The sequence below is a fragment of the Haliotis rufescens genome, unplaced genomic scaffold (genome assembly GCF_023055435.1).
Source record: "Haliotis rufescens isolate VD_foot unplaced genomic scaffold, xgHalRufe1.0.p SCAF_1, whole genome shotgun sequence".
NCBI classification, from domain to species: Eukaryota; Metazoa; Mollusca; class Gastropoda; order Lepetellida; family Haliotidae; genus Haliotis; species Haliotis rufescens.
Genome location: NW_025963779.1, coordinates 64098424 through 64121563, shown reverse-complemented (window position 1 = coordinate 64121563; position 23140 = coordinate 64098424). Strand labels below are relative to the sequence as shown.

General features: G+C 40.9%; 1 protein-coding gene across 1 annotated transcript in view; it reads right to left on the bottom strand.

Moving 5' to 3' along the window:
• LOC124142444 (arrestin domain-containing protein 3-like) overlaps positions 1–23140 on the bottom strand; it is a 41707-nt gene that overhangs the window by 6327 nt on the left and 12240 nt on the right. The window contains exons 2-6 of the mRNA XM_048399516.1: positions 20831–20980; positions 13536–13759; positions 12407–12589; positions 2307–2486; positions 1328–1541 (exon numbers count right to left, since the gene is read on the bottom strand). Of these exons, the coding sequence (XP_048255473.1) occupies positions 1328–1541; positions 2307–2486; positions 12407–12589; positions 13536–13759; positions 20831–20980 (951 nt within the window). The remainder of the gene's footprint in view (positions 1–1327; positions 1542–2306; positions 2487–12406; positions 12590–13535; positions 13760–20830; positions 20981–23140) is intronic.

Below are 23140 nucleotides of genomic sequence, written 5' to 3'. Positions count from 1 at the left end.
GTCATCCGACCAATAAGAGCGTCGCTTACCAGATCATGAAAGTGACAGTCGGAATGTGATTTCTAATCATGCAACCTCGAAAACTTTAACATGGGGTATTCCGAACGATAGTTACGGGCTTAACGACTGAATTCATACATTCTAGACCATCTATTAGCCATTCCAGAATTTTTGTTTGTTCAGGTTTCAAATTTTTAATCGAGAATTTGTCATAATATGTTTCGAAGCGTAGTCGCCAATTTGAAATTAGTGCCGTAAAGCACGAGAAAGCTGCCTTCTGAATGGCTAATGTCGACTTCTTCTCAGTCATTCCATTGGTCGGTCAAAGTTCGCGCAAGGTCGTTCTGACGTGACCCGTAATGGGATGTCCTCAGATCTTTGTTTAGCGGTAACGAGAGATTTTAATGAGACTGATCTAAAAATGACTATGACTGTAACAACATATTATTATTTTTTAATTCGCGGGGAATGTTGAGTAAACTATCCGATTATGTTAACGCATACCCGAGCAACTAAGGGCATCAGCCACTGGTTTGAAGGCGTAGGTTCGAATATTTGCATAAAACCTATAATACTCTCTGCGTCGGCATGATTGTGGCATAAAGCATCAATCACTGTATGAATTGTTGTATCTTCAGCATGATAGATCTCTAATCTGATATAAACTACCTGGCAAAAGAAAGTATACGCCCATGTTTGATGGTGGCCAAAACAAACAGAAAGGAAATTGTTATTTGATGGTGATGTGTTTGATACGGATATCGTGGGCGATATTACATGCATCTTATCAATGAGTATCTCACAACTTGTGACGTGTACATCAGACAAAACATTCATGAGTGAAGTGTGAATTTTCAAGTGGTTTCTTTCTTTTGTCCGACAGTTAATTTGTATTGGTGCTAAATATTAACACCTGAAGAAAATATGATTGAGAATGAAATTGATTTTAAATAATAATAATAATAATATAAAAAAAACAAATAAAATAAATAATAATAATAAACAACCCATTTTCGTATTAATATGAAATCTCTGCTTAAAGCAGAGTCGAATGTACGATTCCGACTACATCATGAGCATGTTTTTGAATCACTACCAAATAGTGATGATACCAGGTGGCACGCGTCACAAACACATGCAAAGGCAAGTCAAATACAAGTACTTCATCACTCCTATTGATCATAACGTTTACCAAGGTCGATTTATTACATTCGTGCAGGCTATATTTATCTTCTTTCACGTACATATACACCGCCATGACAAACATGAACTCCATCGCAACGACGCACGAAATCTCAGACACTGGAAAGAAGGTTGCTAGACTTACATTGCTGAATGAGTTTGGTTTTCTTTGCTTTCGCTGCTGCTACTGCAACTGTGTCTTTGGATGAGAAGGGCGTGTAGTAGGGTGGTGGCTCGACGGGTAGGGGGTGGGGCATGAAGGTCCCTGGGGTGGGCCCACACATGGGGATGGTGCCGATAATTATTTCCTTGTCAAACTCTATCGCGTCACAATTACATCCATCAGTCTCACAGATGAACTATAAGAAAAAACTATAAATAAATACTAGTAGTACAGTGAATCCCCATCTCACAGATGAGTGATTGAGTGAGTTAGGTTTTACGCCGCTTTGAACAGTATTCCAGTTATATCACGGCCTGTCAGTTTAATGTGGGAGGAAACCCCGAAGTGATGCAGGTCTCAAACAAGCACACAGAAATAGGTTTCTGGTCTGCCTGAGAGACGCAGTTTTGCACAGCGAATTGCGGCGCCTTAGACGACCCGTGCCTCCTCACAGGTGGGCTATAACAGAAAACAATAAATGTGAACAACCATGAGATCACGGACCTTATGGTTGAAAAATCAAATTTTGACTTCTCATTTTACAATAAAACTACAGTCACTTAGAAACACAAATATACAACAAGCTTCAATTCATATTTATTACAGAGTTACATGGCATCAAACGTTTGAACTCATTTTCTGCAAAGCCCCATTTTCAAATTTGATGTAGTTGATGTAGCCTGATTAATTGAATGTAGACATGTTTGCTGAAATGTTTTGAAATAATGTTTTTATTAAATTACCAACTAACGAGAGAGCAATAATATTTTTGTACAGACCGCACACCTTAAGTTGACGTCAAAAGCACAGCTGTATCCAAACACCAATAAGGTCCCTTTTCTCCTGGTGGGTCACAATTATTTTGTACACCCGTCTGAAACCCCGTGTCCCCTTTGTCACCTCTAACATGCATATGACGTTCGCAAGGTCATGACATGCAGCTACATATTGTCACACTGACCTGTAATACATATTTGGTATCTATGATGCTGCAGCCTGCGAGATGAGACGGGGGAAGAGGGGGGATAGTAAACGCTTCAGTCCAGATGTCTTCATTCCCCGTGCTCAATCGATCACGTTTTAGCCTCGTTATCACTTTCTTCTCCTGGCGGGACTTTCGATCTGCGTGGTACGACATCACCTGGAGAGACGAGAACAAGATAATCAGCGCCAGTCCAACATTTACTAATAATCTTACCTTGACTAGGTCAGGCCAACATTTACATATGATCTTACCTTGACTATGCCAGATCAACATTTACTAATAAGGTTACCTTGACTAGGTCAGACCAACATTTACTAATAATCTTACCTTGACTAGGTCAGGCTAACATTTACTTATGCTCTTACCTTGACTATGCCAGACCAACATTTACTAATAATCTTACCTTGACTATGCCAGACCAACATTTACTAATAATCTTACCTTGACTATGCCAGACCAACATTTACTTATAATCTTACCTTGACTATGCCAGACCAACATTTACTAATAATCTTACCTTGACTATGCCAGACCAACATTTACTAATAATCTTACCTTGACTAGGTCAGACCAACATTTACTAATGATCTTACCTTGACTAGGTCAGACCAACATTTACTAATAATCTTACCTTGACTAGGTCAGACCAACATTTACTAATAATCTTACCTTGACTAGGTCAGGCCAACATTTACATATGCTCTTACCTTGACTATGCCAGACCAACATTTACTAATAATCTTACCTTGACTAGGTCAGACCAACATTTACTAATAATCTTACCTTGACTAGGTCAGGCCAACATTTACATATGATCTTACCTTGACTATGCCAGATCAACATTTACTAATAAGGTTACCTTGACTAGGTCAGACCAACATTTACTAATAATCTTACCTTGACTAGGTCAGGCTAACATTTACTTATGCTCTTACCTTGACTATGCCAGACCAACATTTACTAATAAGGTTACCTTGACTAGGTCAGACCAACATTTACTAATAATCTTACCTTGACTAGGTCAGGCCAACATTTACTAATAATCTTACCTTGACTATGCCAGACCAACATTTACTAATAATCTTACCTTGACTAGGTCAGACCAACATTTACTAATACTCTTACCTTGACTAGGTCAGACCAACATTTACTAATAATCTTACCTTGACTAGGTCAGACCAACATTTACTAATAATCTTACCTTGACTAGGTCAGGCCAACATTTACTAATAATCTTACCTTGACTAGGTCAGGCCAACATTTACATATGCTCTTACCTTGACTATGCCAGACCAACATTTACTAATAATCTTACCTTGACTAGGTCAGACCAACATTTACTAATAATCGTACCTTGACTAGGTCAGGCCAACATTTACATATGATCTTACCTCGACTATGCCAGATCAACATTTACTAATAAGGTTACCTTGACTAGGTCAGACCAACATTTACTAATAATCTTACCTTGACTAGGTCAGGCTAACATTTACTTATGCTCTTACCTTGACTATGCCAGATCAATATTTACTAATAATCTTACCTTGACTAGGTCAGACCAACATTTACTAATAATCTTACCTTGACTAGGTCAGACCAACATTTACTAATTATCTTACCTTGACTGTGCCAGACCAACATTTACTAATAATCTTACCTTGACTAGGTCAGACCAACATTTACTAATAATCTTACCTTGACTAGGTCAGACCAACATTTACTAATAATCTTACCTTGACTAGGTCAGACCAACATTTATTAATAATCTTACCTTGACTAGGTCAGGCCAACATTTACATATGCTCTTACCTTGACTATGCCAGACCAACATTTACTAATAATCTTACCTTGACTAGGTCAGACCAACATTTACTAATAATCTTACCTTGACTAGGTCAGGCCAACATTTACATATGATCTTACCTTGACTATGCCAGATCAACATTTACTAATAAGGTTACCTTGACTATGCCAGACCAACATTTACTAATATTCTTACCTTGACTAGGTCAGACCAACATTTACTAATAATCTTACCTTGACTAGGTCAGGCCAACATTTACTAATAATCTTACCTTGACTATGCCAGACCAACATTTACTAATAATCTTACCTTGACTAGGTCAGACCAACATTTACTAATACTCTTACCTTGACTAGGTCAGACCAACATTTACTAATAATCTTACCTTGACTAGGTCAGACCAACATTTACTAATAATCTTACCTTGACTAGGTCAGGCCAACATTTACTAATAATCTTACCTTGACTAGGTCAGGCCAACATTTACATATGCTCTTACCTTGACTATGCCAGACCAACATTTACTAATAATCTTACCTTGACTAGGTCAGACCAACATTTACTAATAATCGTACCTTGACTAGGTCAGGCCAACATTTACATATGATCTTACCTCGACTATGCCAGATCAACATTTACTAATAAGGTTACCTTGACTAGGTCAGACCAACATTTACTAATAATCTTACCTTGACTAGGTCAGGCTAACATTTACTTATGCTCTTACCTTGACTATGCCAGATCAATATTTACTAATAATCTTACCTTGACTAGGTCAGACCAACATTTACTAATAATCTTACCTTGACTAGGTCAGACCAACATTTACTAATTATCTTACCTTGACTATGCCAGACCAACATTTACTAATAATCTTACCTTGACTAGGTCAGACCAACATTTACTAATAATCTTACCTTGACTAGGTCAGACCAACATTTACTAATAATCTTACCTTGACTAGGTCAGACCAACATTTACTAATAATCTTACCTTGACTAGGTCAGACCAACATTTACTAATAATCTTACCTTGACTAGGTCAGACCAACATTTACTAATAATCTTACCTTGACTAGGTCAGGCCAACATTTACTAATAATCTTACCTTGACTAGGTCAGACCAACATTTACTAATAATCTTACCTTGACTAGGTCAGGCAAACATTTACTAATAATCTTACCTTGACTAGGTCAGACCAACATTTACTAATAATCTTACCTTGACTAGGTCAGACCAACATTTACTAATAATCTTACCTTGACTAGGTCAGACCAACATTTACTAATAATCTTACCTTGACTAGGTCAGACCAACATTTACTAATAATCTTACCTTGACTAGGTCAGACCAATATTTACTAATAATCTTACCTTGACTAGGTCAGGCCAACATTTACTAATAATCTTACCTTGACTAGGTCAGACCAACATTTACTAATAATCTTACCTTGACTAGGTCAGGCCAACATTTACTAATAATCTTACCTTGACTAGGTCGGACCAACATTTACTAATAATCTTACCTTGACTATGCCAGACCAACATTTACTAATAATCTTACCTTGACTAGGTCAGGCCAACATTTACTAATAATCTTACCTTGACTAGGTCAGACCAACATTTACTAATAATCTTACCTTGACTAGGTCAGACCAACATTTACTAATAATCTTACCTTGACTAGGTCAGACCAACATTTACTAATAATCTTACCTTGACTAGGTCGGACCAACATTTACTAATAATCTTACCTTGACTAGGTCAGACCAACATTTACTAATAATCTTACCTTGACTAGGTCAGGCCAACATTTACTAATAATCTTACCTTGACTAGGTCTGACCAACATTTACTAATAATCTTACCTTGACTAGGTCAGACCAACATTTACTAATAATCTTACCTTGACCAACATTTACTAATAATCTTACCTTGACTAGGTCAGACCAACATTTACTAATAATCTTACCTTGACTAGGTCAGACCAACATTTACTAATAATCTTACCTTGACTAGGTCAGGCCAACATTTACTAATAATCTTACCTTGACTAGGTCAGACCAACATTTACTAATAATCTTACCTTGACTAGGTCAGGCCAACATTTACTAATAATCTTACCTTGACTAGGTCAGGCCAACATTTACTAATAATCTTACCTTGACTAGGTCAGACCAACATTTACTAATAATCTTACCTTGACTAGGTCAGACCAACATTTACTAATAATCTTACCTTGACTAGGTCAGGCCAACATTTACTAATAATCTTACCTTGACTATGCCAGACCAACATTTACTAATAATCTTACCTTGACGACGAGGTCAGGCTAACATTTACATATAATCTTACCTTGACTATGCCAGACCAACATTTACTGATAATCTTACCTTGACTAGATCAGACCAACATTTACTAATGAGCTTACCTTGACTAGTTCTGACCAACATTTACTAATGAGCTTACCTTGACGAGGTCAGACCAACATTAACTAATAATCTGACCTTGACTAGGTCAGACCAACATTTACTAAAGAGCTTACATTGACGAGGTCAGACCAACATTTACTAACAATCTTACCTTAACTAGGCCAGACCAATATTTACTGATGATCTTCCCTTGACGAGGCCAGACCAACATTTACTAATAATCTTACTTTGATTAGGTCAGATCAACATTAACTGATGACCCCAGCTTCATTATGTAAAAAGAAAGGACAAGTGCTTCTATTTTGTACTTACTTTAATGGTAACATATTTAAGTCAAGTAAACCAGTACCCTTATTTTTAACAGACCTGAATTCTTAATATAGTAACAGAACGTATAAACTTGTTTGTAGTCAGTATTCTACAGCCAATCCGGTTATTCTCTTTCCCCTTGGCATTTTCGAATATTTCAACGGACGGAATGTATGTATAGGGATTCCGGAATACGTCAGCGGGAATTCAGGTGATGGACTTATCCGAGAACATGTTTATTAGTAGTTGAGACACCTTTAAACAAACTCTACAAAACTCCCCTAAATATAATTGGCCTCGTGATGGTGAGTTGATCTCTCAACTATCTTAACTGGCAGCATAGTTTGGCAACACACACGCTTTGGGTTCACACGAATAAATAATATTTGTTTCCTCTGTGGCTCAAGAAGAAACCCATAAGTACTACATAAACACTGTGATCTCACTGGAGACACATAAAGCTATGCTTGACTGCATCCTCGAACTATCTCAGTACAATAGAGACATTCTTTCAAGATAACAACCCAACATATTGTTAACGGAAAAAGTATGCCAACAAAAACTATTTTCCTTACGAACTTCAAGACAACTAACTCTCCGATCTAAAGCATTATATTTCTGAAGATGTAAATATATTTAATCAGTAGTAACTATTCGCTCAGCGGCTAGGGTGTCCTTTTCCACTTTTTGAGTAAGATCTTAGGCCGCGTTAGCAATATGTCAACTATATGACGGCTGTGAATAATATACATGAATATCCAGGGTTGCTTGTTATTACCCTGTTAACAGCTGATGATGTAGGCAGTCCCTTGATTCACCACAACATTGATTGGTTTGTTTGTTTGTTTGTTTGTTGTTTAACGCCGCACTCAGCAATATTCCAGCTATATGACGGCGGTCTGTAAATAATCGAGTCTGGACCAGACAATCCAGTGATTGACATCATGAGCATCGATCCATGCAATTGGGATACGATGACATGCATCAACCAAGTCAACGAGCCTGACCACCCGATCCCTTCAGTCGCCTCTTACGACAAGCATAGTGGCCTTTTACGGCAAGCATGGGTTGCTGAAGACCTATTCTATTGGTTTAGTACATGTACAGACAAGGTCTAAACTGTTTTGATCTTAGTTGTCTCCTGGCAGTGCGAAGGATGTACTTTTTAAATTTCAGTGAATCAGTATAAAAACTAAATGACACAGTACGTGACTGAGGTACAGATAGACGTAAAAATGACCGCGTGATGGTCACGTATGAGTGAGTATGGTTTTACGCCGCTTTTAGCAATATTCCAGCAATATCACGGCGGGGTACACCAGAATGGGCTTCACACATTGTACCCATGTCGGGAATCGAACCCGGGTCTTCGGCGTGACGAGCGAACGCTTTAACCACTAGGCTACCCGACCGCCCCGGTCACATATGATAAAAAAAGAGAAAAGTTTGCAATAATTCCAACCTTTAGTGAGCATGATACGTGGTTCTCTTCTGCGAAACGCTTGCATTAAAAATATACTTGGGTCATCACTGACTGGGTTGATCAAATGATAGCTTCATGGTTCTATGCGCCCTATAAGTGTACAGTGGTACCTCTGCAAAGCAAGCTGATTCCCTCTCGTTTTAATAATATTAGGACAAATGCATAAAAAATAATTGGTTCTCATTTTTTGGACTCTAAAAAAATATTGTTCATAGGACATGATGGATGGTCTGAACAACTATGTGTTTTGGAAAAAATTATGGCATAAAGAAATGTTTAGCTATCCCTTTCCGAGAAACAGAAGGATTCTGTCTCAAACAACGAGTATTAATTGGTCGGTAAATTAACTTTTTGAAGTACACAAGTGATGCTGAAATGCTCTGTAGATCTGGTGAGATGAGTAACGGTGTCTGGTGGGATACGAAACAGCTGTTTCACGTCAGACAGAGGGTTACGCCATCACATTGTAACACAATCCATACCTCGGCAACAACCGTGACACCACCATTACAACACCACTTGGCCAGCAGAGCGCGTCATGAGTTTCTATTTTCAAGCCACGTAAGCTTTTTGCCACAACACTCTGTTTACCAGTCTGTGACACGCAGTCGAAATTAGGGGTTACATGTTGGTTAACATGGACATTACTCTCCTGGACGGCGTTCCGCAAAGGATCAAATCCCAGCTTTGTGGAACAAGATCCAGGTCTACTCAGTGGCTTGATGGTCTCTGCAAGATGGGAGTGTTACAGATACTCTGGAACTTGAATTATGCAACACTTTGCATAATTCCAGTTCCAGAGTATTTTTCGAACTTTGGATTGACTGCCCATAAGGTTGTGGTATGGATTTCGCCACTTTTGTCATTTATTGTGTTATTAACTTAAAGATTTCTGTATATTCAATGAACAGTTACGAGTTAACCTAAGTTGTGATATTCTTGAAGAAACGTGAACGATAATTAATCCATATGCATATGGAATACTGTAAGGGTCATTCTCGCGTTTTCGCTTTCTCGCGATCTCGACCTTTGGAAACCAGATAAACATGCAAAAAGTGCGAGAATGCGAGATCGCAGGAACGCGAGATTTCGTCTGTATCATTTGGCCACAGCGATATATTATAATACATCGTCAGTAGCATTTAGCCATATGAATATGTACATTGCCAGTAGCATTTAGCCATAAGAATATATATAACGTCAGTAGCATTTACATATAGCCATAGCGATATTTACACCGTCGGTAGCATTTAGCCACAGCGATATTTACACCATCGGTAACATTTAGCCACAGCGAGATTTACACCGTCAGTAGCATTTCGCCACAGCGATGGTATTTACACCATCAGTAGTATTTAGCCATAGCTATATTTCTACCGTCAGTAGCATTTAGCCACAGCAATATATATATCGTCAGTAGCATTTAGCCACAGCGATATTTATGCCGTCAGTAGCATTTAGCCACAGCGATATATATATCGTCAGTAGCATTTAGCCATAGCGATATTTATGCCGTCAGTAGCATTTAGCCATAGCAATATTTATACCGTCAGTAGCATTTTAGGCGTAGCGATGTGCGAGTACCCATGACATTGTGTGACACGAATAGCCGTAGCATAAAGCGAAAGCGACATTAATTACACCGTCAGCGGTACTTAGCCATAGTGACATATTTTGCATCGTCGGCAGCATGAAGTAATAATGAAATATAGACTAAGTGTATATGGTAGGCAACATTAAGCAATAGTGACATGACGCCCAATCCTATCAGCCCGTGAACCCAATAGCGCCAAAGGAATGTCTCCAGACATGCCTGATAAACATCCGTGAATGCTTGCCAGACAAACCTCGCTTGCGTTAAACTTTGTTGATGCATGATTGTCAGCTGATCAATTCCACAGTCCTGTTTTGTCAGGTTGTAAACGGTACGGTTGATGGAGACGAACACGTCTCTGACCCTGTCAGGCCTCCAGGGAGATGCTACTTAACTCATGGAAGAAACTAATTACCTGGTTTTTGGTTTAAGGACGTCACACGCGTAGATAACGCCGCATGTTTTTGGCAGTTTAGGATACATTATACGGATGATGTCTCTCGGTCCATGCACAAAGTAGCCTTAATGATGAGACGTAAGGGTTTATATTTCCCAGATTTTACCGAGGTCGTGGTCTGAACCTTTACTATTAGGTGTCTGGGCTATATATATATGAGTGAGTGAGTGAGTGAGTTGGATTTAACTCCGCTTTTAACATTATTCCAGTTATATCACGGCGTGTCAGCTTAATGTGGGAGGAAAGCCCGAAGTGATGGAGGTCTAAGACGTTTACCACTTCAGTGAAACCCACGAGCACGGGTATGGTGCTGACAAACCTAGAAACATAATCGGGGCGAACCGGGATTCGAACCCACAATCATAATTTTTTGGCGTGCCCAAGGGACGCAACTCTGCACAGCGAATCGCGGCGCCTTAGACGACTGCCCGTGCCCCCTTATATATATGAACAAAATTTTCTTAGATACATACAGTTAGGAAGTTGCGGGTCTTGCATGCGGTACTTCTGTCCCATGATACAGAATCAGTCTAGTATCTAAACACGTTGCCAATGTGTAGGAACATTTCAAGTTTGATATATAGGTAAGTGCTGTTTTGATGTTAAACGATTCACGCCAACGTTTGAACCAGTCCCAAGTTACATTCCCCCTTACATCATATCTGAGTAGATCATCAAGCAATTTAGCTATTTCACAGATTAACTAGCAGTTATCCGAGTTAGTGGTCCACCTTGCAATACATGCCTTATCTCCCCAAGGTGATGTGCGTGCACCAATGTGCACAATGTGTGGTGGCGGTGTAGGCCAACTAATAGTTTTCGTCCCTCGCGTTCTCCACGAACCATTTCGGGTGTTCAGAAATATGCCCAAAATGAATAGTTTGATGGCAGGGGTGACTATTTGATTGACTGTGCTCAGTAAATAAATAGTGTTTTGGATGCAGGTGGGAATATATATTGTTCTGATATAATTCCCTCTTTACGAATCAAATGCTCACTTAGAGTGTTTCGTCCCGGGTGTTCTATATTAACCGTTTAATAGCCATCTGATGACTGACATGACAGCATTGAACCTACACATACCTGTTTGGGTCTGATCAACTAGTCAGATCTCCGCTGAGTAGATGGACCACCTACCAGTTTGAGCCTGATCTCCGCTGAGCAGATGGACCACCTACCAGTTTGAGCCTGATCTCCGCTGAGCAGACGGACCACCTACCAGTTTGAACCTGATCTCCGCTGAGCAGACGGACCACCTACCAGTTTGAGTCTGAATTCCGCTGAGCAGATGGACTACCTACCAGTTTGAGTCTGATCTCCGCTGAGCAGACGGACCACCTACCAGTTTGAGCCTGATCTCCGCTGTGCAGATGGACCACCTACCAGTTTGAGCCTTATCTCCGCTGAGCAGATGGACCACCTACCAGTTTGAACCTTATCTCCGCTGTTCAGATGGACCACCTACCAGTTTGAGTCAGATCTCCGCTGAGCAGATGGACCACCTACCAGTTTGAGCCTGATCTCCACTGAGCAGACGGACCACCTACCAGTTTGAGCCTGATCTCCGCTGAGCAGACGGACCACCTACCAGTTTGAGTCAATTCTCCGCTGAGCAGATGGACCACCTACCAGTTTGAGCCTTATCTCCGCTGAGCAGACGGACCACCTACCAGTTTGAGCCTGATCTCCGCTGTGCAGATGGACCACCTACCAGTTTGAGCCTTATCTCCGCTGAGCAGATGGACCACCTACCAGTTTGAACCTGATCTCCGCTGTGCAGATGGACCACCTACCAGTTTGAGTCAGATCTCCGCTGAGCAGATGGACCACCTACCAGTTTGAGCCTGATCTCCGCTGCGCAGATGAACCATCTACCAGTTTGAGCCTGATCTCCGCTGAGCAGACGGACCACCTACCAGTTTGAGCCTGATCTCCGCTGAGCAGACGGACCACCTACCAGTTTGAGTCAATTCTCCGCTGAGCAGATGGACCACCTACCAGTTTGAGCCTGATCTCCGCTGAGCAGTTGGACCACCGTGTATGGTTCTCGACTTCTGTGTACAGGAGGAGCACCTCCCCCGGGACGCACCCCCGGCAGTTGGTGCAGAAGATGGCGCTGTACCCACCACACTTGCACAACCAGCACCCTGCGTTCACCTCCCCCTCACACCGGATAGGGTCCTGGCGAAGAAATCATAGCGGTAAGATAATGATTGTAAACATGTGTTCAGGACTTCATTTCAGTTTTACGAGCGACGTCGTTATGAATGTCAAAACAGAACGTCGCCAGAGATCGATAAACTATGAATTGTGAACTGTAAACTGTTTGTTCGCTGTTGAACTGTAATATTTGCTACAGAGTGACATCAGAACATACGATCATTTCCGATTGTCTAAACCACAAGTGTTGAGCTACACAGATAACAGTATACAAACCTACAAGCTAACAAAACTTCCGTGTCGATTAGGACAATATGTATGCAAATATGATCGTGACCAAATATTGTTAGAAAAAATGACCATTTGCCAGTTGTATAATTATGGATGGTAATAACGCTTAAAAATGGAAACTCGCTGTGCGGAGTTGGTCCCTGAATGGTATGCTCGTGGCTTCGAATAACACATTCGACTTGATTATGAATCTTACGTCGTCAGCACCGTGCAAGTGGGTTTCACCAAAGTGGAATACGTCTAAAGCCTGTGTCTCTTCAGGTTGTCGTTTCTTATTAAGCTGTGATACAACTCAAGTCCAACTCAGTCAATTCATTGTATCTAGACAATTTCGGTAGTCCAGTGGATAGAGCGGAGAGCGGAAGATCGGTGATTCGACCCCCGCGTCATACCAATAGACGTTAAAATATGGTACTTGTTGTTTCCTAGCCTTGTGCTCGGCATTAAGGGGATAAAACAAGCACAGGCCTTGCTAGCAGTCCGTATTCAGTGTCTGAATGGGGTATTCAACTGCGGCGTGGTATCTCAGTTGGCTAGCACTATACATCAACATTAGTACATGCAGCCACAGACATGTATGAATGCATTAAATAAGTAATAATCTTGAACGCGACGTTAAACTCCATTTACCACACTTCACCTTATATCGACGTAGGAATGTAACGGGTATTCTCACCGCAGCACGCGCCTCCTTGTTGAGGTCCAGGTTAGCTATGACAGTGAAAGCCTTTTTACAGTGATGGTCAAACTTCCAGGGTTTGTCGATGGTACCTTTCACCCAGTACCGGATGTAACCGTAGCTGCCTTCGAACGACGACGGTAACGTCGCTGGCAACAACAGGTCGAAGGGGAAGGTGTGGTGGCCCGGCTGCAAACAGTTTGTATCCTCGCCTCGCACGTCTGGAAGGTGAAGACAACATTTATAACAAGCCTGCATCTTGTAGGATGACACCAACTTTGTGAGAGAGAATGACGGGTGGTGGTTTCTACCTTTAAAACACATTGTTTGTCAAATTCATACATTTCGTTAAACTAAAGTAAATAATTTAAAAAAAAACCACGCCAACGGGGTCATATATGGATGACAATTTACCACCAGGGCCCACTGGCACAAAGCGATCTTAGCGCTAAAATGATCGTAACTCCAATACTTTAACATAGGCCTACAATAGTCTTAGCGCTAAGATCGCTTTGTGCAAGTGGGCCCTGGACGATTAAACCTAACCGTGAGTGAATGAGTGTGTGTTTTGGGTTTGAATCTTTAGCATGTTTGTTTTTACACCTACGACCCTTATCATACACTAAATATTCTGATCTCAATAACATTTTTAATATCCAGTTCTTGTTTTGTAATATATTTGTATAATATTTAGCAAACTTAATAAACAGATAATGGAAGTGTATTTTCCTTGGTTACACATTTAGCGCAAGGAACAAATTCAAAAGATCTTATGTAAATCACGATTCTGAGTGAGTATACATTCGTCACCACTCGTCCCTTTCCGTAACCTATTCGGCTTGTCCCGGAATAACACGAGTTGGTCATGAATGAGTGAGTATAATGTTCCAACCAATCAAACCCGATTTCTCTTACTACAAGGTTTATCATTTTTATTATCTCTCAGCTTTTCTACATTCCCCGTGTTTCACCCGACCAAAGTCAAACCCCATTCATCCGAGAGCTGGTGAAATTGTCAGGATTAAAAAATGTAATACAAAAAGTACGATTATGTACGACCTAAGCAGCCGGGCAGACGAAAGTGATGTTGGCAAAAAATGAAATAAACAAGAATGGTTATTTGATGGTGATGTATTTGATCTGGGTATCATGGTTGTGTTTTGGATCTAAAGTTTGCACTTCTTCGGCAACTGTTTTCAACCTAGTAACGTTTTGACAACGTTTGTAATTTTGTGGTCAAATCCAATTTCCATTGTATGCGGAGGGGTCTGCCAGTTTGCGGTTTACGGTAAAATTATGCAGTATTACTAATCCATTCCATCCGTAGTAGTATGTAGATAACGGAATACGATGAAAGAACCTGAACGAATCTGGAAGCAGGTAAATAAAAGCGAAAACAGCCTTTCCATTTTCATAAAAATCGCTTCCTAACGAGTGTACGATTCCGACTATATCATGAGCATGTTTAAGAATCACAAACAAATAGTAATAGGTGTTCTCGGAATGGTGAGCGTATCCTGCCCCACTGATGTCATTCGTCACAAACACTTGCAAAGGCAAGTCAATTGTTCACATGAAAAACACTGGAACTTATGATACAAGTCAAAATAGGGATTTGCATCGGACTTTATTGTTGTCACTGATGCGTCATATTTGGAAAAGTCCTCCACATGTCTGCCATAAAACCTATGGGAAGCATTACTGAGACTTTGAATGTTGTAACCTTGATCAAACAACTTCTGAGCAAGAGTCGTATGCGTTCTTTGAAATCTTGTAGAAAGATAATGCTCGACATTATCTCAAACGTTGTGAAATGTGGACACCAGGGTCTGGAGCTGTAGGAGTGAGTGAGTGAGTATGGTTTTACGCCGCTTTTAGCAATATTCCAGCAATATTACGGCGGTGGACACCAGAATTTGGTTTCACACATTGTACCCATGTCGGGAATCGAACCCGGATCTTCGGCGTGACGAGCGAACGCTTTAACCACTAGGCTACCCGACCGCCCAGTGCTCGAAATAAAGGTTAAGGTGACTATGGATGGGAAAGTGGAGGTTATCCCTCTTGTCACACTGAATCTTTATGCACAGATCTAAATATGAAACCGATGTCCTTTATTTCTAGTTCAGGTGGGTAAATCAATAAAAGGGAAATGGCTCTTTGCTGGTTATTGAACGAGATGTTTGCATCTCAAATACCTCTGACGACCAATGTTTAGAGACCACACACGCGAGGCAGCACCTTCGCTTGCCAGGTAACTTCATTCAAACAGTACGAAGATGTCAAAGTTGTTTGTTGCAAAGACTCAGTTTTTGCAGTTTTTGAAAGAAGCAATATGTATCAGAACACGTTAACGTCAAACCCACGAGAACTCTTCACACGTGTGTCAGCATCATTTCATCGCCAAACTTTTAGAACACCTGTTAGCGATCATGGATAATTAAGAACAGTTCGTGCGAACGCAACCTGATATACCGTCTTGTGCAACTGATTGACGCTTGGATTTAACAAGGAGCAGCCTCATGACATGATGTCATATTCTGGTTGAATTGAGTTATCGTTCTTGACAACCATTACACACAACTGGCATAACACATATATCGCTAACTGGCTGTGTAAAGTGTTAGTTATAATAATTCCAGCAATTAGCCATTGATATGCAATGAAATACATTTGCTATAGTTCACGCGTGAGTGGAATATCCTCCGTGTCAGGAGCTCTGATCCCATGTTCTATTCCCAGATTCACCCCATTAGAAACCTATGATTATGGGTTCGAATCCTGGTTCGGGCTTTCCTCCAACATTAAACTGACACGCCGTGATATAACCGGAATACTGTTAAAAGCGGCGTTAAACCCAACTCACTCACTCACACTTATGGTCGTAGGATGAACCAACACCACGACCTTATACTTTGGGCTTCCCCCGCCGTTCAGTTGATATAATCGAACTGATGTTCAAAGTGGCGTTAAAACAAGCTCACAGATCACCCATGTGTGATAAAAGGGTATGCGTCATCGATAAATGAGGTGAGTGAAAGTTCATCACCATTCCACCAGCCATCACGTTACTTATCCACGCAAGAATATCTGGTCTATGTACCGCAGCACCCGAGACCAAAATAAACAGACAGGAGCATGTTGTAACGACTACCACGTGCCAGAAAACTGCAGTCCATCCATTTATCCACTTATCAGCCTCAAGCATTTAAAGGACTAAACGTCTGTGCGTGATCGCGCTGCATTATTGTACAGCCCTCACACACCGCTCTCACCAGAGACTTATTCGCCACCATTTCGTGTATACCATCCTTATCTTAAAAACACGGTTAGGTGAGCTTTAAGTTAATTCATCAAATAATTTACCTCCTAAAACTGACTGCAGCTTCTGAAATAGTCCAATCTGTTTAATATGAGATTCAGTTATCAGTCTCCAGCGAATACGTCCGTGGAGGTACATGTACCTGTCGTCATCACGGCTCGCGCTGTTGGCTTACTCGCTATCCGGTTTACTGCAACTTAGCTTGGATGTATACAAGTTATCAGGAAGTGTGGTGAGAGAACTAGTATCAACAGCGCAGCCAAGACAAGAAGCTGTGCCGGCACTTTGTCTTGGCTATCCATTATATTTGGCATTTCCTCTCCATCCTAACCATCAGAAGGATCGGGCGGAAAGAAATTAAAGAGGCATGCTTTTGTTCGAAAACTAATATGTGTATGATATGACAAAATGGATCACAATTTAATCGTTATTGTGCAGAAGTCGGAGTTTCCGAACGGTGCACGGTCGGTGTTAAGAACTGAAGGCGAAAAAGCCCAAAGCAACAGACAGACTAACTTCCCTTCTTCGAATATCTTTACGATAAAAAAACCCCTAAAAAGTCGTTGATATGTTCTCCAAGACGGGGTGATATATACATGCAAGCTGGCGTAATGATAGATAAGTCAGATGAAAAAGGATATGTGTAGGAAACGAAACGTAAGGGAGGCCTAATGCTGTACTGTTTACGATAATGGAATCGATGTAAATATCCTCTGTTCATATACGAGGAACAATATTTGAGGGAACCCCAGAATGTATTCAGAAACGATATCATAATGTAAAGAAATGACATTGTGGAATTCATTATTCATAGTCAAGTGAATATCTGGTCCATGACCGCGAACATCAACACATGCACGACATCTTCTGGGCATACTGGATATCAAACACCGGATTGTCTCCCGTGGTAGCCTTCGCCATTCTTGTAAGACCTTCCCATATTCTGGGAACGCTGAGGAACGCTGAGGTCGGTTGCGAAGACTTCAGCCCAGAACATCCCAAAGGTGTTCAATCGGTGCCATGTCTTAAGATTGGGCTGACCAGGTCAATGTGTCACACATTGCTGCCTCGGACAGTTGACTGTAACACGAGCTCTGTGAGGATGCCCACTGTCACCCCGGAACTCAAAGGTTCTCTCTCACCTACGCACTGGGCAAATGGGAAGACCACTGGTCGTAAAATATTTGTCCACATAACGTTGTCCGATCATGTTCCCTTGCATAATCTTCAGATCCGTCGTTTTGTGGCATTTGATGCCAGCCCAGACCATGATGCTGCCAGCACCGTGCCTATCGTGTTCTGCTCAACCAAGTGGTTGTGACGTTTATTGGCACATGCAGGTATCTAGGATGTGTCACTGTTGATGGCATGTGTTACATGTGCAACGTGCAAACTTTGAGTGAGTTTTCTATCCGTGTTCAGTAACTGTGCCTTGTGCTAAAAGCTGGGCATGTGATTGTTACAGCTGAAATGACAGAGGTTCCCTTAAATTTTGTTGCTCGTATATTGTGACATTTATTGGTATTATATTTCATGAAAGATATTTAATCAAAGAAAGTCTCTAAAGCAAGAATACATAACTCTTTTCTTGATGTTTTATTGGAAATATCTTGGTTTGCTAAATGTTTCAATGTTCCCAATGAACCAATCACAACCCATTTCCTAAACTGACAAATTTAGTTTGCAAACATGTCGAGGAAACAGTGAAACGTTAAGAATTGTAGCCTTTAGCGGAATCAAACCCGAAACAAATGACAGTAAACACTAGCATACCTCATGCACCACCGAACAATGTGTGCACTATTACTGATATTTCTAAAAAAGTGTATGACGTCATGGATTCTAGGTTTCTAATTTCGTCAGTATATGATTAGGATAAAGAATGTGTATATCAACATGCCTACGTGGTTTGGTAGATAGAGTGACTGCCGGGAGCGAAAGGTTGGTGTTTCTATCCCCGGCCGCGTCATTCCAAACGACTTTATAATATGGTACTTGTTGTTACCTTACCTGGGGCTAGGTATTCAAGGGTATAAAACAAAGACTGGTCGGCTCGGAGTCAGTATACTGTGTTCTGTGCAAACATTTTGAACGCCAAGTAAAACCCTACCTCACCTCACCCCAATATGCCCTCTGCTGACGCTGCTGCTGAAGATACGCCGACAACGGTGATAATGGAAATGAGAAAACAATTCAGAACATATGCAACATTACACTGCAGACGGCTTTCTCACTCGTGAAGCAACAGACCACAGCAAACAATAATAGCCATCGCACTGTGGGGCATCATTAAGTGAGTCGTGTTGGTTTTACGCCTCTTTGGGCAGTATGTCACTTGTATCCGGGAGTGTAGTGAGTGAGTGAGTGAATATGGTTTTACGCCGCTTTTAGCAATATTCCAGCAATATCACGGCGGGGGACACCAGAAATGGGCTTCACACATTGTACCCATGTCGGGAATCGAACCCGGGTCCTCGGCGTGACGAGCGAACACTTTAACCACAAGGCTACTCGACCTTCCCCCCTGGAGTGTAAGGTTAATGTAGGATGAAAGTGATGTAGGTCTTACACGTTACCAATTTGACGATACCTACCATTACAGGTGTAATGCTGACGAACCAAGGATCAATCCGGGACTCGAACCCTCTGTCAGCAGATCCTGGCACGATTAACGGGCGCAACACTGCACAGCAAACGGCTGCACTCTATACGATAAGGCGACCTGTGCCCAGTCACCATATGGTTGTTTTGATGGCGATTATGACACAAAGGATGTTTTATATTTAATCCCTATTTACTCTAAATCAGCTGCTTACGTTCACATTTTAACAGCAACACGTTGACATGTAAACCAACAAATATTTTTTTTTGGTACAAACTCTAACCATCTGTTTCCTATCATGCACGTATCTTTTTTCTATGAGTTAACAGCTAACAGAAGTGGGAAAAGGAATGAACTCAACTTTTCTTGAAAGGGAAACGTCTCGAAACCAGATGAATTGATTACACAGTTATTTAGCGTGAAAGTTGGGTTCGTGATAAAGATATTTGCACCTGAGAATCCATGATGACCAGATATACATCCCCCGTGTTCTCCAGTGTGACATTTGGTGCATTTATCCGTCTTCTAGTGTAATAGTTCCAATGGGTTTCTTATTTTGGAATGCAATTCTTTCATACAGAGCTTTTGAAATCAATCTCATACATATCCACATGTAGGTGTACATAGAGGGGTGTACTATTTATCTGCAACACAGCGGTGAGGTGAGTGAGTGAGTGAGTGAGTGAGTGAGTTGGGTTTAACGCCGCTTTTAACAGTATTCCAGTTATATCGCGGCGTGTCAGCTTAATGTTGGAGGAAAGCCCGAAGTGATGCAGGTCTCAGACGTTTACCACTTCGGTGAAACCCACGAGTACGGGTATGGTGCTGACAAACCTAGAAACATAATCGGGGCGAACCGGGATACGAACCAAAAATCATAGGTTTCTGGTGTGCCCAAGGGACGCAACTCTGCACAGCGAATCGCGGCGCCTTAGACGACTGGGCCAACCGTGCCCCCAGGTGAGGTGAAGTGTGGTGTAAGATTACTGCACTTATACAGCGACGTGCATGCACGTGTGTGTGTGTGCGTGTGTGCGTGCGTGCGTGCGTGCGTGCGTGCGTGTGTGTGTGTGTGTGTGTGTGTGTGTGTGTGTGTGTGTGTGTGTGTGTGTGTGTGTGTGTGTGTGTGTCTGCGTGTACTAGTCCAGACTTATGCCGATTTTATAGTGCCTGCCAACTGATATGCAATGCCACAGTTTAGCATGAATATCCCATTCAGACACAGTTAAATGAATCCGAGACAACCAGTCCTTGGTTAAGCCTTTATGCCGAGCGCCAGACAGGGTAACAACAAGTACATTCTTGTAACGTCTTTTAGTATGACGTACAAGTCTCATCGTTGCCCCACACTACATGTTCAGGTCTCACCTTTGCCCCACAGTCTGAACCTGTGTTTGAAGTAGCCCTCCTCCGCTGAGTACTCCACCGTCTCCAGACGTTGACGTCCCCCACGTCGCCCTACGTTCTCCAGCTCCGACCAATGCACATAAGCTCGGCCCAGACACGTCAGCCGGAGTTCTGTACAAACAATGGATGCACACGTGAGTTGTGTGAATGTATATGAAAATTAAAACACAGTTGATACTTATGGGTAAACCGTAACAACTTGCAATGCATGTACGTAGCATTTATCAATCCAGACACGATATTATGCTTTCGGTACACATCAACGACCCTCGGACGTAGGAGTTTGTACAGTAAATTATGTTTATAACGAACACGCTTGTAACGCACTGACGGATACATGTATAACAAACTGTTAATGGGTCCTGTTCATTTACTGTGTATAGGCTGTACTCAAAGTCAAAGTCAAAGCACTTTATTGTACAAAAGGCCCCCGGCCCATATACAAGAGAGAGTTACTCATGTAAATACAATCATAGATGTTATACACTGGGACATACACGTTGTTTGATTAATTCATGTCTTTTGGCTAATTCATGCTTAATATATAGAGAACGATTAAATATATTAGATTCGTTCTTTGTCGTCAGATTAACTACAAAGACGTTTATCGGTGGCATTGCTATTAAATAATCGTTTATACATTTCTCTCGAAGATCATTGTAAAACGGACAGACAAACACAAAATAAATTTCATTTTATATCTCAAGATTTCTTAATGGACAAATTCTTTTCAGATTTTCCATGGACAGTTTTCTTCCTTCATTTACAAATAGGTCCAGTAAACCAAGTCGATATTTAATGAAAATGTTTTCTTAAGTTTTCCGAAGTGTGTACTCATAAATATATTTCTGGTTGAAGTAAAGTCTTGAATGTTTTGTTATATTCATAACGTGAACTATCCTCTAAAGTGGAATGGCATTCTTGGTAGAGCATATTTATAGACCGATTTCAAAATTTATTAAGAAACATATTTACATTTCCAACTGACTGACATAGCCAAATAAAACCCAAACCATGAGAAAATATAAGATTTCTTATATTCTATGTCCAAGTATTCTTTCCCATGTTATCTAAATGTAGGAGCATGTTATAAGCTAGTTTAGGGAGACGTTGTTCATGCATATGAAGGATTTTAAACCAGTATTTTACACATCTAATCTGTGAGTTAATATATAATGGGTATCTACATCATTCACCATAAACCATACAATTTGGTGTAGAAGATCCGACACACAGAACTTTTTTACATGTTAATAAGTGATCCTCTTAACAGTCATAACGTTGATACCCCCATACTTCAGAACCATACAATAAAATTGGTTGTATCTGGGTATCAAAAGGCTTAAAGAAGATATTAGGTCACATCGTTCCAACTTTATGAGCAACAGACATTACACATATTAAAGCTTTCTTTGCACGCAAGGACAAGTCAAGGGCACATTTTCCCAATTCATTGTGTGTGAGAACCAGACTCCAAAATATTAATAGTAAAGGCTGTTGATGTGCCTAATGAACTAACAGTAGTGGTCCTTGTACATATCAAATATGGATACACGATAACAAGATATGGAAACGAGTTTTTATTGCATTTGTCAAACAAAACACACGTTCAACGTATTTTATTTATCATACAAATCCAAGTGCTATCGAGGCAGATGAACATTAATAAACACCAATGCGGCTACGTATGTTACTATGTTTTCATGTTAAACACAGTATACTGTTTTTGACCACAAGTTGTGTCACGGCAGGTTTCCTGCACGGCGTTGTTCTAAGATCGTGTGATGAGGAAACACGAAGGGTGCTCCTGTAATGGGTCTTCCTATCTTGATATACCTTGCCACTCAGTATTCGCCGTTGTACTCACCAGACAAGAACTATATATATATATAGCTTCACTGATAGTTCTCCCCCAACACTTCGGTTTACAAGAACGGTTATCTTACAATATTGACAGCAGGGAAATAATCAGCTTACTGAGTAAATATTGCGGAAGTTTTAAAACGAGAATGGGTGCGGTGTATGGAAACGAAATTCTTCTCACGGAGGCTTTAATAGGATATGTTTGTAAATAGACTAAACTCTCTGCGTGAAATTGATTAAACTTTTGGAGATAAGAAAGCTAATATTCACAACAACATGGATTGGCTATATCTTCACGAGATTTTAATTAAGAATTGAATTTCATTTTGGGTTGATTGGAGTATGAAGCTTCATGGCGTGTGAGTGTGAGTGAGTGAGTGTGTGTTTGTGCGTGAGTGAGTGAGTGTG